The sequence below is a fragment of the Branchiostoma belcheri genome, unplaced genomic scaffold, assembly GCF_001625305.1.
Source record: "Branchiostoma belcheri isolate BF01 breed outbred unplaced genomic scaffold, Haploidv18h27 scaffold4, whole genome shotgun sequence".
Classification (NCBI taxonomy): Eukaryota; Metazoa; Chordata; class Leptocardii; order Amphioxiformes; family Branchiostomatidae; genus Branchiostoma; species Branchiostoma belcheri.
In genome coordinates this window covers 6,301,249-6,314,915 of record NW_017804020.1, presented here as the reverse complement: position 1 = coordinate 6,314,915, position 13,667 = coordinate 6,301,249, and the positions used below count along the sequence as shown (strand labels likewise).

At 42.5% G+C, this 13,667-nt stretch overlaps 2 protein-coding genes across 2 annotated transcripts in view; one reads left to right on the top strand and one right to left on the bottom strand.

Moving 5' to 3' along the window:
• Positions 1-22: 22 nt before the first annotated feature.
• Positions 23-7,981, bottom strand: LOC109477342 (transketolase-like protein 2). Its single transcript, XM_019778545.1, has 12 exons — positions 7,785-7,981; positions 6,231-6,352; positions 4,978-5,095; positions 4,637-4,750; positions 4,222-4,319; positions 3,776-3,967; positions 3,301-3,428; positions 2,765-2,955; positions 2,321-2,642; positions 1,876-2,090; positions 1,285-1,501; positions 23-944 (listed from the first exon to the last, which is right to left on the bottom strand). Exons 1-12 carry the CDS (start codon positions 7,839-7,841, stop codon positions 778-780), a joined length of 1,941 nt encoding a protein of 646 aa, XP_019634104.1. The 5' UTR covers positions 7,842-7,981; the 3' UTR covers positions 23-777.
• Positions 7,982-8,104: 123 nt separating this feature from the next.
• The window catches only part of LOC109477343 (tripartite motif-containing protein 2-like), a 26,224-nt gene continuing 20,661 nt past the window's right edge, over positions 8,105-13,667 (top strand). Inside the window, exon 1 of the mRNA XM_019778546.1 lies at positions 8,105-8,446. Coding sequence (XP_019634105.1) covers positions 8,426-8,446 — 21 coding nt within the window. The 5' untranslated portion in view covers positions 8,105-8,425. The remainder of the gene's footprint in view (positions 8,447-13,667) is intronic.

Below are 13,667 nucleotides of genomic sequence, written 5' to 3'. Positions count from 1 at the left end.
AAGACAAACAAGAAGTAGATAGAGCTGCATATTCATTTATTGGAAGATATCATTATCACTATAACAGGTAGATGTACCTACAAAATATCCAACTCTCTTCTACCTCTAGTATCCTTCCTACCGCATATCCAGATATCTATCTCTGCTACTATAGCTCTATGAGCTGTCACTGACAAATTCTCTTACAGTGTTGACATAACATCTTGCTCATTAGGACAATAAAGTCACAGACTTTCTTTCATATTCATTTCAATCCGCTCATGACTTGTGATGGTGACATCACAGAAAGATATACGAGGTTATTTTTAGGCCACCCAAATTTAAGAAGGGCATTACAGAAAGGACTGTATGAATGGGTGTAAAACGTAGGTGTAACATGCTCTTGTTTTGAGTCAGTTTTTCTTCTGTGGCTCTCAACAGGTGGACATCATTTTTATGACATTACCCCAGTTACATTTTTTTTCTGACATCTTCATATAGTCCTTCCCTGCCTGACCCTAAGCTGTTTTAGTTTTATACCTCCACCTGTTAAAAATCTATGCTAGACAGAATTAAGAACATGTCCTAGAAGAAGAGTTGATACCATGTTTACTTTCTTGTTGGCAATTATGGAAACCCGATGTTACTGGTGTCTTTTGTATAGAATTCTACAGTTACATGAGAATTGTGGGTAACACATTTTTTGTACATTCCAAATGTCTTCAGGAAGTGTTGTGAGAAAGTATATATACCACACCATAACGTCTTGGCTGTATGTGCACATCCTTAAGGGGGTCCTTACAGCATCTCTTGGACCGCCTTCTTGATGCAGTTAGCCGAGATGCCGAACTTCTCCAGCAGCACTGCAGGGGGTCCACTGCGAGGAACCTCCCTCACCGCAAGCTTCTTCACAGTGATGTTGGGGAACTCTGACAGACCTGCGCTGACGGCTTCACCAATACCTCCTGTACAAAACAGTTTCTAGTCAAGCCTTGTATTCATCTTAGGGGCTGGAAATGCTTACTTTACTTTTACTTTATTTACTCTATTGGAAACTGACAACATATCAGTACACGGGTCAACAAGACAGTCAAAGTAGTAGATGGCCCACAAGTACAGACGTTATACAAACATACTTTTTTGGTCACATGCAAAATTGAATGTTGGCAAATATTCCACATACAAAACAATTTGTTATTGACCTGCCTTCATATAATATGTAGTACATTCAAGCCCAACATTTTCACTGGGCAGGACATTATGGATGCAGATTTACATTTAGCAAACTGTAACAAACAAACTGACCCTCAGGGTAGTGGTCCTCCACAGTCAGGACCCTCCCACCGGTCGCCTCCGCGCTCGCCCGCAGAGTGTCCACGTCCAGCGGCTTGATGGTGAACGGGTCGACAATACGGACATTGATGCCATCCTTAGCCAGCTCATCAGCCGCTTTCTGGGCTTCCACTAGGGTCACAGCAGCAGCCACTATGGTCACCTTATCACTGTCACTCTTACGGACAACCTGAGGATGGGCATATCAATACAGGGTTTGTAAGAGCAGAGATAGAAGGAAAAATGTAAGGAAGTCTTTCTGGATTATGGAATTATTGGCACAACAAAGTACAGCAACTTTTGTAAGGTGGACTACAAACTACAAACTCTTTTTACTAAATAACAAGGGCTAATAGAGGTAAATCTATAATATCTTGTTACAATCAGGTGGTACTAAAACATTGTACTACTAATCATGGGTTTTAGTATCTTTTATAGTGACAAATCAATCCTTGTATATATTTACCTGGTCCCTATCTTGATGGAACATGGTTAGTGGTTCTGTTTTCATACTATGGAATTCGAGACCCAGGTGCTACACAAACAAACAAACAATCGACTGACCTTAGCCTTGCCAGCCTCGAACACCTCATCGCTGCTGTAGATGACAGGCGTGGCAGGGCGGCTGGTACGGATGTAACAGATACCTTTGGTGTTGGCGGCCAGTTCACAGGCGCGCTCACACGACACGGCGTCGCTAGGATAGAACACGGTGGCCCCGGGGATGGCACGGAACATTGCAAGATCCTCCAGCGCCATCTGGGATGGACCATCTTCACCTGGGGTGGGAAAAAAATTTAGGATATAGTTTGGATTTCCCACAACCCACTTTGTAAGATCGGACTAAGATTAGTAAGATGTTAGGCAGATCTCACAAGTCTTTATGTCAAGAATGACTGATATATCAGCCCAAATAGATACTGTCTCTCATTTCTTCAAAGAAATCTTAACAAATGTACGTAGAGAAAATTCAGAAATTTGGGACCTTCTTTCTTAAAGCAACACCTACCGATGGACACACCAACGTGGGAACCGGACAGGTTCACGTTGCTCTGCGAGATGGCGGCCATTCGGATCTGGTCGTACGCTCGGGATAGGAAGCACGCGAAGGTGCTGCAGAACACGACGGCACGATCCCGCGTGGCGGCACCGATCCCGACACCCACCATGTTCTGCTCGGCGATGAAACACTCCACAAACTGCTCAGGTTTGGCCTTCTTCAGCTTCTCAGAGAAGGTGGAGTTCTTGACGTCAGCGTCAAAGGCCACCACACGATCACAGGCCTGGCCAAGCTTTGCCAGACCGGTGCCATAAGCAGCACGGGTGGCAACCTGGACAGCAACACAAGTTTTGTTGTTGTTCAACTTACTATTTCATTATTGTGTATTTGACAAAAAAAAACATTTATTATTCCCAAACTGAAACTACAAGAAAACAAAAACAACAATCCTACCTTATCCCCCAGGCTGTAGGTGGGAGGCTGGGTCATCTTGATGTTGGTGAGGTCGACCTTGGGTGCGTCGTCTGTCATGGGCTGGGGACCCACGCTGTTCTCCCCAGCGATGAGACCTTGGATGGCCTTGATGGCACCGTCACTACGGTCACCCATGGGCTTCCCGTGGAAGTTTTCCTGGTCTTCCACATCTGCAAGAGAGTTTAGATTATTACACACTCACAAACCAAATCACAGTTGTTGACAAACATGCCAGCCTACACACAAGAACTTTTATAAATGAGTGTAGTGGGTTCTCAACAACATACTCTACATCTCCTCAAACAGTCCTGAAATACACTGTTTATTAGAATGATCTCTCCTGGGCAACAGTAAGTTTTGTATGACTAGAAGGTTGAAATCATTTGCAACTGTAAGTGACAAATTAGAGCTGTTTCGCTTTCTGGGCAAGACATTTATAAGGGAGCCTTTCAAGGCTTTAAGATTTGCGATTTGTTTATCATTTTATAAGTGTACAACAGAGGGTGATGACTGACCAGGGATGCCTTTGCCCTTGTAGGTCTTGGCGATGATACAGCTGGGTTTGCCCTTGACGGAGGACGCCTCGTGCAGCACCTTACACAGCGCCTCCACATCATGGCCGTCAACCACGTACGTGTTCCATCTGGGGAGGAGAAACTCGGCCTGTCAGTTTACTGTAAATGACAACTCCATATGCCCAACAGAATGAGAAAACATTGACTGTTTTGCTGTCAGTTTAAAAAAAAATAGCATTCACTATACACCATGATCAGCAAAACGCTAGAAAATCTGTCAGGGGAAAACACTGCCAGTCACTGTCAGTTTGCAACTGCATTCTTGTAACACTAGCAGGACATACATGTAGAATACCACCTGGATATGCAAGTTGGTGAAGGTAAGATTGAAGCTGTGCTGGTACTGTTAACAACTGCAACTAACCTTCACTGTCCCATTATAAGTAAAAAAACACACAAAAAAAAGATTCCCTACCCGAAGGCCTCAGCCCTCCTACGGTAGACGTCCATCTCGTGTTGAAGTGCGGTGGGCTCACTCTGTCCCAGACGGTTCACGTCAAATATGGCAACCAGGTTGTCCAGGTTGTAGTGGCTGCCCCAGGCCATGGCCTCCCACACAGACCCCTCCGCAGACTCTCCATCACCCAGCATGCAGTACACACGGTAGCTGGAAACAAACAAATTCAGCAATTTAGATGTGCCACAATACCCTGCCAGGTTACTCATCAATAACAGTCTTTAAAGAAGCCAGGAAAATGATTTGCAATAAACTATTTCCAAAATTCCTGGAGTCACCTCTTAGCCAAAATCTTAATTGTTCCTTAGGCTAAAATATAATATGATATTTCACTGAAATGTTTAGACATAAGATTATCCACTATCACTTTTTGAATACTATACAATGTGAGAGTAGGTCCTGACCTTGCCTTGTCCCAGTACTTGCCGGTGTAAGCCATCCCACAGGCCACACTCAGGCCCTGTCCCAGGGAACCTGTTCCTACATCGATGAAGTTCAGTCTCTGAAACACAAAATCATGGCAAACATGATGGTCAGAAATACTAGTATTCAATACTAACAGTACAAAGTCAGAATTGAGGTGTTAAAAATGTGTGATATCCTAGAAACATTGTAGACTTGTAAGTACTTTTCTTAGATTGTTTTTAACAATGCTTAGATGTTACAGTAGGAATATCCATCTAGAATACTGTACAAAGGATGAAGTCATTTGCTTGAAGTAATTCTTGTCCATGTCTCTTCATGGGCAGATATTACTCATTTCCAAAAGCTTTCTGCATGCATTAGAAGTACACTTGAAGAATCTTAAGACATCCTTACAGGAGTGGGATGTCCCTCCAAGTCACTGTCGATCTTCCTCAGGTTCAGCAGATCCTCCCTGGGGAACAGGCCGGCCTGGGCCCAGGCAGCGTACAGGACTGGGGCGGCATGGCCCTGGGAGGGACAAAGTACAAAACGTTTGTGAGATTGGATTTGCACTTTCCTTGGGTACACTGATGTTCTTGCCACTAACATTGATGGTTTATTTAAGGACTAGTCTATAGAGATGGTTACCCCCAGGGCTAGTCTACCCAACAAATTTGACAGTTCCTTACTGTGAAAACAATGAAGACTAAGAGTAAGACACAGATATTGAGTCTTTTACTTGTTGGTTTGTTTACCTTGGAGAGCACGAAGCGATCGCTGGATGGGTGGCGGGGCTCAGCCAGGGTGTACCTCATGGTGTTGTAGAACAGGACAGAGATGATGTCTGCCGCACTACAGCATGACGTAGGATGGCTGCACAAATAAACAAACAAACATGTCAACATTACAAGATCATGGCATCATTTCGCTGTACTGTCATGAAAACGCCCTCTGAAATTTAGAATAAAAAGTGGATCAAAGCTGCACGGACATAAATCCCAATTAGCCTACTATAAAACATGAGGTTGAAAAGATAGTGATCAGGACACAGTGAGGGGGAAGTAATTAGAATGCAAATTACAGTATCCAAGGTCACCTTGAGTATTCTGAAAGTGAAATGTCCATGTTTTCAAGTTGTACAACTACAAATGGACACCGACAGATGAATGCAACCTACTAGGTTAGTCTGATAATAATGAAAATGTTTCCTATAATGAAATGATGAAAAAGTTTTTCAGCATTCTTTGCATAGTTTTTACTGAAGATGTAAATCTAAGATTTGCAGCTCTGCACAGGTGGTTCAACCAGAACCCTAACCCCTGCGGCTCAGTGGTTGGCATGTGATCCTTTGTGGCAGGACTCCTTGAGAGTGCAAGGCTCACTAAAAGTGCCTGAGGCAAGGGTGTGCTAACAATAACAATCACTGTGACACTGCAGCTTTGGTGTTATCTGCAAAGCCAGGTAACGTGCAGCAAATATTGTTCAGAACGATTATTTCTTAGAATAGTTTGACTAGAATTACCTAGCACGTGTGTACAAAACTCATAATTTGTCAATGCAAATTTAATGATGCTGATGCAACAAAATACGAAACACTAATTATATTGAATAAAGTTATGCCTCAGAGTGATTTCCTGATTCAAATAGATATCAGTTCTTCTGCCAATACAATTTTAGTTATGTAACCTAAAGATTCTCCACAACGATCCTTCCAAAAATCCTTGTTTGTACAGGGTCACGTTTTTCAAAACTTATCACCTCAGGCCACTTGACACTTGATGTGAGCGTAATTAGATGGCTAGGTGAGTACAACATCAAACTCTCTAAACTCTGAAGCATTGAACGACGCCAAAATTGCTGAGTCAAGGGCGAAACGTGACATGACACGGCGTAACATGTGGGTCGAACGACCGGCAACGCCATTTTGATTTCCCGCCCAAACGAAAATCACTTCCCGGACTTCACCCTCTCCCAAATCACCCAAGAACCCAAAAACGACAGTCCTTACCCCGACTTGGAGGCGGTGGTCGCCTTGATGCTGTCGATACGGAGCCGGTTGGCGGCATCTTTGAGAGTTTGGAGAGTTTTGGCGTCGGGTTTTCGGTAGTCAGCCATGTCAGACGTCAGGTCCTGAAACACATGCACGAGAAAAGGACCGGCCACTTTAGCTGGTGAACTTTAACCCAAGTTGGACAGGACGGTCCATTGTTTGAAGAGGGCGTGTGGCTTATGTAACTACAGAACAATTATGAACTAAAGTGTATAAATTCAGTTATACAGCTATGATAATAAAAGAATCAGTTAATCAATATAGTCTGTTAAATATATTCCATATTAAATGGAAATATATCTTATATAAAACGAGTTCCCCTATTAATGGTATCGTCTGACCATGTGCGAATCTAGGGACGTTGATTGGATGGTCGCATCCACGATTATATGAGGAAGTAAAGATGTTCCAAGTAAAGTTAAACTTCCTACGGAAACAAAATCCCAGTGACTAACGTTGTTCATGCCTATAACAACACACAGCTTGCTTATATAGTGGATCTTAGAAGGGAAGAGAGCTGACAAAGAATGACACAGCACATTTTCTGTTTAGCCATTTTGAAACCTCTTGGTTTTTAATTTTACCTGACCCTATAATAAACAGGTTGAATGAAGACTATTTCTATTCTTCTCTGTCTAAACCTTTGCTTATCGGAAAACTGTAATTGGCCATTTTCTAAATCATAATTTTTGTATCTTTTATTCAGCTGCTTCTATCATCATGATCTTTGTAGTCACTAAAGAAGTATTTCCAGCAACCCATAAAGTCTGGTGGAGACTGTATGATTTAATGGGCTGCCGAAAGGGCTGCTAACTTCAGGTTGGTGATCTTAGAAAGCCCCAGTATCCCCCACCTACTTCACTGCTTTACTTTTAAAAAGTGAATACCAAATAATTCACAAAGGGTAGCCAAATGGCGGGCGTGAAGTGGGCGTGACGCGTCACATTAGCGCCTGAGGCCGCAATATGAGAATGGGGCTGGTAATGTTAGGACACCAGGTGTTGTTCATGTTAACTACAGGACAATCCGGCCATTTGTGTAAGGATTAGGGTTGGATATGCAAAATTAATGTGAATTTAGCACCAATACGGAATACACATCCATGCATATTGCATAATCATGGACGCTGCTGGAAGGGATTGTAGTTCAGCGATCAGGTCGTCCTTCGGGTGATCCTTGGGCCTAGTGTACCGGGGACCCACATAGATAGGTGCACATAAAAGAACCCATCACACTGTGTCAAGAGTAGAGATGACCCCGATGTGCCACGATGCCTTATCAGCTGAGTCACTCGATGATCCATGGTTGTGCTAAAACAAAGTCTGTCTGGCTTCGAATGTGAGACACACCTGTCGACACGGAGCCTTGCTTACTCTATGTTTAGTCCACACACAAAGAGACAAGAGGACGAGAGAGACAGACAGACAGACAAACACTACTGTCAGGGCGGCGAAGACGAGTACTTCCCTACCCTTGGAGAGCAGTGACCACTAATTATCGTCTAATACACACCGTAGCAGCACTGGTGGTGTTGGATCCGTCCATGTTCTTCTGTCTCTTGGACGACATAATGGGCTTCCTCGTGCGCGTCGGCTTGGGCCCAGCAACTAGAGGAAGTGAAAGTTGGTTCCGAGAACGCGTGGCCCTGCACAGGATGTGTGCCCGATAACTGACACACTCTGACGTACTTTTTGAGGAACGGGTGAGGGTATGGGAAGCGGGGGTGAATGGAGTACGTACACGGGTACCTGGCTGTCCGTGTCTCCGTTCTAAGTCATGAACGTATAAACGGGCCCGGGAGGTTAAGGGTCATGAAGGGTTTGGCGCCAGACTCGGATTACCTGTTGAGTCGCTCCTGAGTCATTGTGACGGATGGACGGGTCCACTGCAAGAAAATTAGGAGGGGGGTCGACTTCATTTTTTAATTCGTCTCGCTTGATTGTGCTTTACAGTGCTTTAATACCTTACCTTGGTCAGGGTACCGTCGTCTTATCGGCTTTAGTGTGCTATTGTCAGAAGAAAAACAGTTTTGAATTGTGCTTTCATGACTGTTTTGTTAATACGTTGGCATAACCCTGAAGGTTGAATCCTCATCACGGAACTTTTTCTTTAATAACCACTGTAAGTGCAAGTCAAGCCGAGGTCACAACACAATGCAGCCTACAGGAAAAGAGGTCAGTTGTATTTAATATTACCAGCCATGATTTGACATTTTGCCGGGGAGTGACGGTCCCATGGCAAAATCCCTCGACGGCAGAACCGTCCCTCGGCGGCTAACTCGCGTCGCTCCCGGAAAAAAAATTACTAGTAACGCCGCCCCATCAGAAGCCTGCGAAGGAGGCTAACCGGGTCAGGGATGCACGGGTTTACGTAGCCTCTACCAGGCTTGAGGAGGCGGTTGGAAAGAGTAGAAATCGGCCCAAATAGAGAGATAAGCATGCCAGGGGAGTTTGGCCGTTGAGAGAACAGGCGGCCAAACTTGCATGCTTATCTCTCTATTTTGGCCGATTTCTACTCTTTCCAGCCGCCTCCACAAGCCTGGTAGAGGCTAGGGTTTACGTACCTAATCGTAAACATCAGTAATCTCCAAGCAGATTCTGCGGGGCAAGGGGAGTCTATATTGGTCGCCTGTAACCATTGGACGTGGGCGGCCGATGCAATGAGACGGCCAATATACTGGTAGACCCCCCTTGCCCCACAGAATCTGTTTGGAGATTTAAAAAAAACTAACATCAGGTACAGTTACAGGTGCAGATGAAGGTGCCTGGACTAACTTTGTTGAGAACGAGCCAGTCACAACAACACTAGCCTCCAAAGCAGGCCTATTGCGCTTATTCAGTAATGAGCCGCGTTTTCTGATTGCATATTAGTTCTAATTGTGGTCGGCAGATCAGAAAACAGCACGTGATAATCCAAAATCACTAAACAAAAATAGATAGCACGGCCATACCTCACACGGTGCTGTAACTCGAAACGTCACAATTAAAATCAAATTAGGCGCTTTAAACTTATTACCAATTTATGACGCAGCTGTAAGATAGTCTGTTGGTAGGCCGTATTATGGGAATAATTTGTTTCTAAACCGAAGCATTGATCTACAATTGTGAAAATGTAAGTCTTCAGAAAAAAGTCAAGCGTGGATTGGTCGATGTTTGGATTCGGCATTCATTTTTCAGTTTTATGCAACACTGGTTGTGGTGAAACGGTACCATGAAAAGCTTTATCAGACCAACAAGTCATTTGATGTCGCGAAGGTAAATTTCTTTCCATATATACACTGTCCAATTCAGTCCGAAGATCACCGCTGTCAACGTTTTGACAACTGTTCCCCTAGGGCCAAGAAGTAGTGCAAAATACCAGCTCAGCATTCATACAATCATGATGGCAGCTGAGAAAAGTCTAGTTGCGTTAAAAGGAACTTTACCTTCCCGAATGAAAAAATACGGTGTGTATAATTCACGACAAAGCCTTTTGTGTGAGGCAGGTGGTGCCATTGTTTATTGCTGCAGGACGTTTCAAGGCTGACGAACACAAAGGCAGAGCATTCTTCACGCGTTAGTTGGTCCTTGAGTCACGCTAGCGCTGTAGGTAGACTGACTATAGTAGCATTAATCTCCACCAGACTCCTTCAGTCTATAGAAATCAACAATGTGTAGGGCAAATCTGAGGCCGGCTTACTCTAATCTGGCAAATTATTCATTACTATTAATATTAATATTATTTGTGAGCAACCTGTTGGGTTTGGTGGAGATTTTCTACTGGCACTCAAGCCCACCATTACATCACTTGTTTACCGTTACGTTGACCCGGTGATGACATTTTTCCGGGAAAAGTTTATATTTTGGGTAAGCGCAGTAAGCGCGTGTTTGAATATCCTTTTATCTGCTGAGAAATATCGACTATATAGACTGTAGGCCGGAACCTTCCTTTATTAGTAATCTCCAATAACATATCGGAGGGAGGCCGCATTAAGGCGAATCACTTAAAAACGGAGAAAACACGTTTTCCTAAGTTAGAAGTTACCCATAGAACGGGTAGCTAGAGTAGAAAACGTAACGATTTGCCTTCTATGCATCTGCTTGGAGGTTCTTAGCGTCCACCCGTGAACGTCCCTCCATTATAACCCCATTGTGACCGTTCAGTAATCGGTCCTCTTCGGTTACCGCTCCCTCAGGAGTGATACAGGCCGCTTGATCGGCGTACAATTCCCCGTGGAGACCAACTGGACCTAACCCGGACAGTCAGCTCCTATGACAGGGCAAATATATTCTCCCTGTTTGGACAAATTCTCGCGTTTCTAACCTCCCACATAGAGTTTGCACTTACTACAATACTGTTAGTCCTTCGGTTTTCAATACTTAAAATCTGCAAAATTTATCGGGAAATAACCTGTGCTATCAAGGACAATATACAATATGTGTCCTTGGTGCTATATACTCTATTAGTAGCACAAATGTCTTATTTCTCCTCTTGCATGATTTGCAAATTAAGATCATCATAAATCATAAACTATATAAAGGCATTTCTCTTCAGCTTCCCTGGTCACGAATAATGCCCGATGTTAACATCAATCCTAGCATAAATCATGGAGAACACGCTATAAATATATCTTGATAAACTTTCGATTAACAACAAGAAATTCACCATGCATTAGGCGGCTGTGGAGCTTTTAGATCAGAAGCCATGCTAATCTATATAGCTACTCTGCTTAGAGTGTCTACAAGAAAAGTACTGGGTCAGTTCTGTGATATACCGATGCAGTGAACCAATCACCGGTACCGGACCGCTTTCTTTATAGTACCGCTTTCTGTACATTCGTGGTTACCCGTGATTTCGAAATCAGTAAAACCTAAAATAAACCTTTTGATTGATTGATAACCTAAGAAGACCGGTCTTCGTTTTGGACTGAAAATCTAAACTTTGGACAAATATGTGCGGTACCTGATAAGGACTATCAGATCCGGTGACAGCTAGCGTCTATAACCACATTAAAGTTAGCCCTCCTTTCGGCCTTCGATTCGCAACCTTCGATTGAGCCTTCGATTCGAATGGTAGGCACTATTTCGGATACGTCTCAGGCGCGGAAGCATTCTACTGTCCCACATATGCAAATGAGCACGCATACAGTATGTAAATAGACATTCCACGTACGTATGTCAAACCAAACCACAACCTTTCAGACTCTGTATTCATTTGATTAAATAATCGTCTAATTTTCAACAACCAAATGAGTCTTTGTAATCTTTAAGTGGTTAATACTATCGAATTAAATTAATTAAATCAACGCACATGGATTTATCTTCACGTCAAAGATTCAAGAATGCCGTCGAGAAGCGCACCCAACATGTTTCAATCCGACGCCTTCTTGCAAAGTATCGAAATAATTTTTAATAACGGAAAATCTTTTACAAATCTTTGAAAGGTTCAAACTATAAGATTCAACTAATAAAACTTTTATTTATTTATTTATGACGATTTACCACATTTGTGGAAGGATTGACATAACAGGTGACTATCACCTTTTCAAAGATGTCAAACCTGAGACCAGACTGTAATGTTTGAACCACTCACACCGGGAAGGTCCCCTACTCTTTTCGATAAGTGTGGTGGGTTCTTTAACGTGCGTGGGGTGTGGCTCTCCCAAACACGGGACCTCCATTTAACGTCCTATCCGAGGGACGTCCCTAGCCGAAGCTAGGTACTCATTTTCACCTGAGTGAAGTGAGGAAAGTCGTGTAAAGTACCTTTCCCAAGGGTACAACGTCGCGGCGCATGTTCGGACTTGTTCGGGTACGACCCGGAATCGAACCCGGGTCTCCCCGTTTCATAGTCCAGTGATATACCACTACACCACACGACGCCACAAACTACACCACACGACGCCACACTACACCACACGACGCCACAACTAACACACATTTTGTAGTTTTGACGCTATGACGTCATGGATTCAACCATACAGATTCGTAGGGCCAGAATCCCTGTTTATATGATGATACATGTATTCAACTACTCGTAGCTAATTAACGAAATAATTCTAAGTTTTCAAATCATTTTAAACAATCTTTAAGAGGTCCATACCACCAAATAAAACTGATAAAACTAACGCACCTTGCGCCGTTTTGACGCTATGACGTCATGGATTCAACCATACAGATTTGTAGGGCCTGAATCCCTGTTTATATAATGATATTCAACTACTCGTACCGAATTAACGAAATAATTTTTAGTTTTCAAATCACTTTTAACAATCTTTTAGAGGTCCATACCACTAAATAAAACTGATACAACTAACGCACATTGCGTCGTTTTGACGCTATGACGTCATGGATTCAACCATACAGATTTCTAGGGCCAGAATCCCTGTTTATATGATAATACATGTATTCAACTACTCGTAGCTAATTAACGAAATAATTTTAAGTTTTCAAATCATTTTAAACAATCTTTTAGAGGTCCATACCACCAAATAAAACTGATAAAACTAACGCACCTTGCGTCGTTTGGACGTCATGACGTCATAGATTCAACCATACAGATTTGTAGGGCCTGAATCCCTGTTTATATAATGATATTCAACTACTCGTACCGAATTAACGAAATAATTTTTAGTTTTCTTAAATCACTTTTAACAATCTTTTAGAGGTCCATACCACTAAATAAAACTGATACAACTAACGCACTATTGTCGTTGTTTGACGTCATGACGTCATAGATTAAATTATACGGATTTTCGAGAATAACAACACTAGTGGATGCATAGACATTGAACGCCATGTTGCAAAGTCAAGGAATAATTTATAAGAACCAAATGTCTTTTAAACAGTCTCAAAAGGTCCACACCACAAGATTCGACAAATAAAACAAACGCACATTGCGTCGTTTTGACGTCATGACGTCTTAGATTCAACCATACAGATTTGTAGGACAAAAATTCCTGTTTGTATGATATTCAACTACTCGTACCTAATTTACGAAATAATTTTTAGTTCTCAAATCAATTTAAACAATCTTTTAGTTGTTCATACCATCAAATAAAACTGATACATCTAACGCACATTGCGTCGTTTTGACGTCATGATGTCATTGATTCAACCATACGGATGTCTAGGGCCTGAATCCCTATTTATTATGATATTCAACTACTCGTAGCTAATTAACGAAATAATTTTTAGTTCTCAAATCAATTTTAATAATCTTTTAAAGGTCCATACCATCAAATAAAACTGATACAACTAACGCACATTGCGTCGTTTTGACGCTATGACGTCATGGATTCAACCATACAGATTTCTAGGGCCAGAATCCCTGTTTATATGATGATACATGTATTCAACTACTCGTAGCTAATTAACGAAATAATTTTAAGTTTTCAAATCATTTTAAACAATCTTT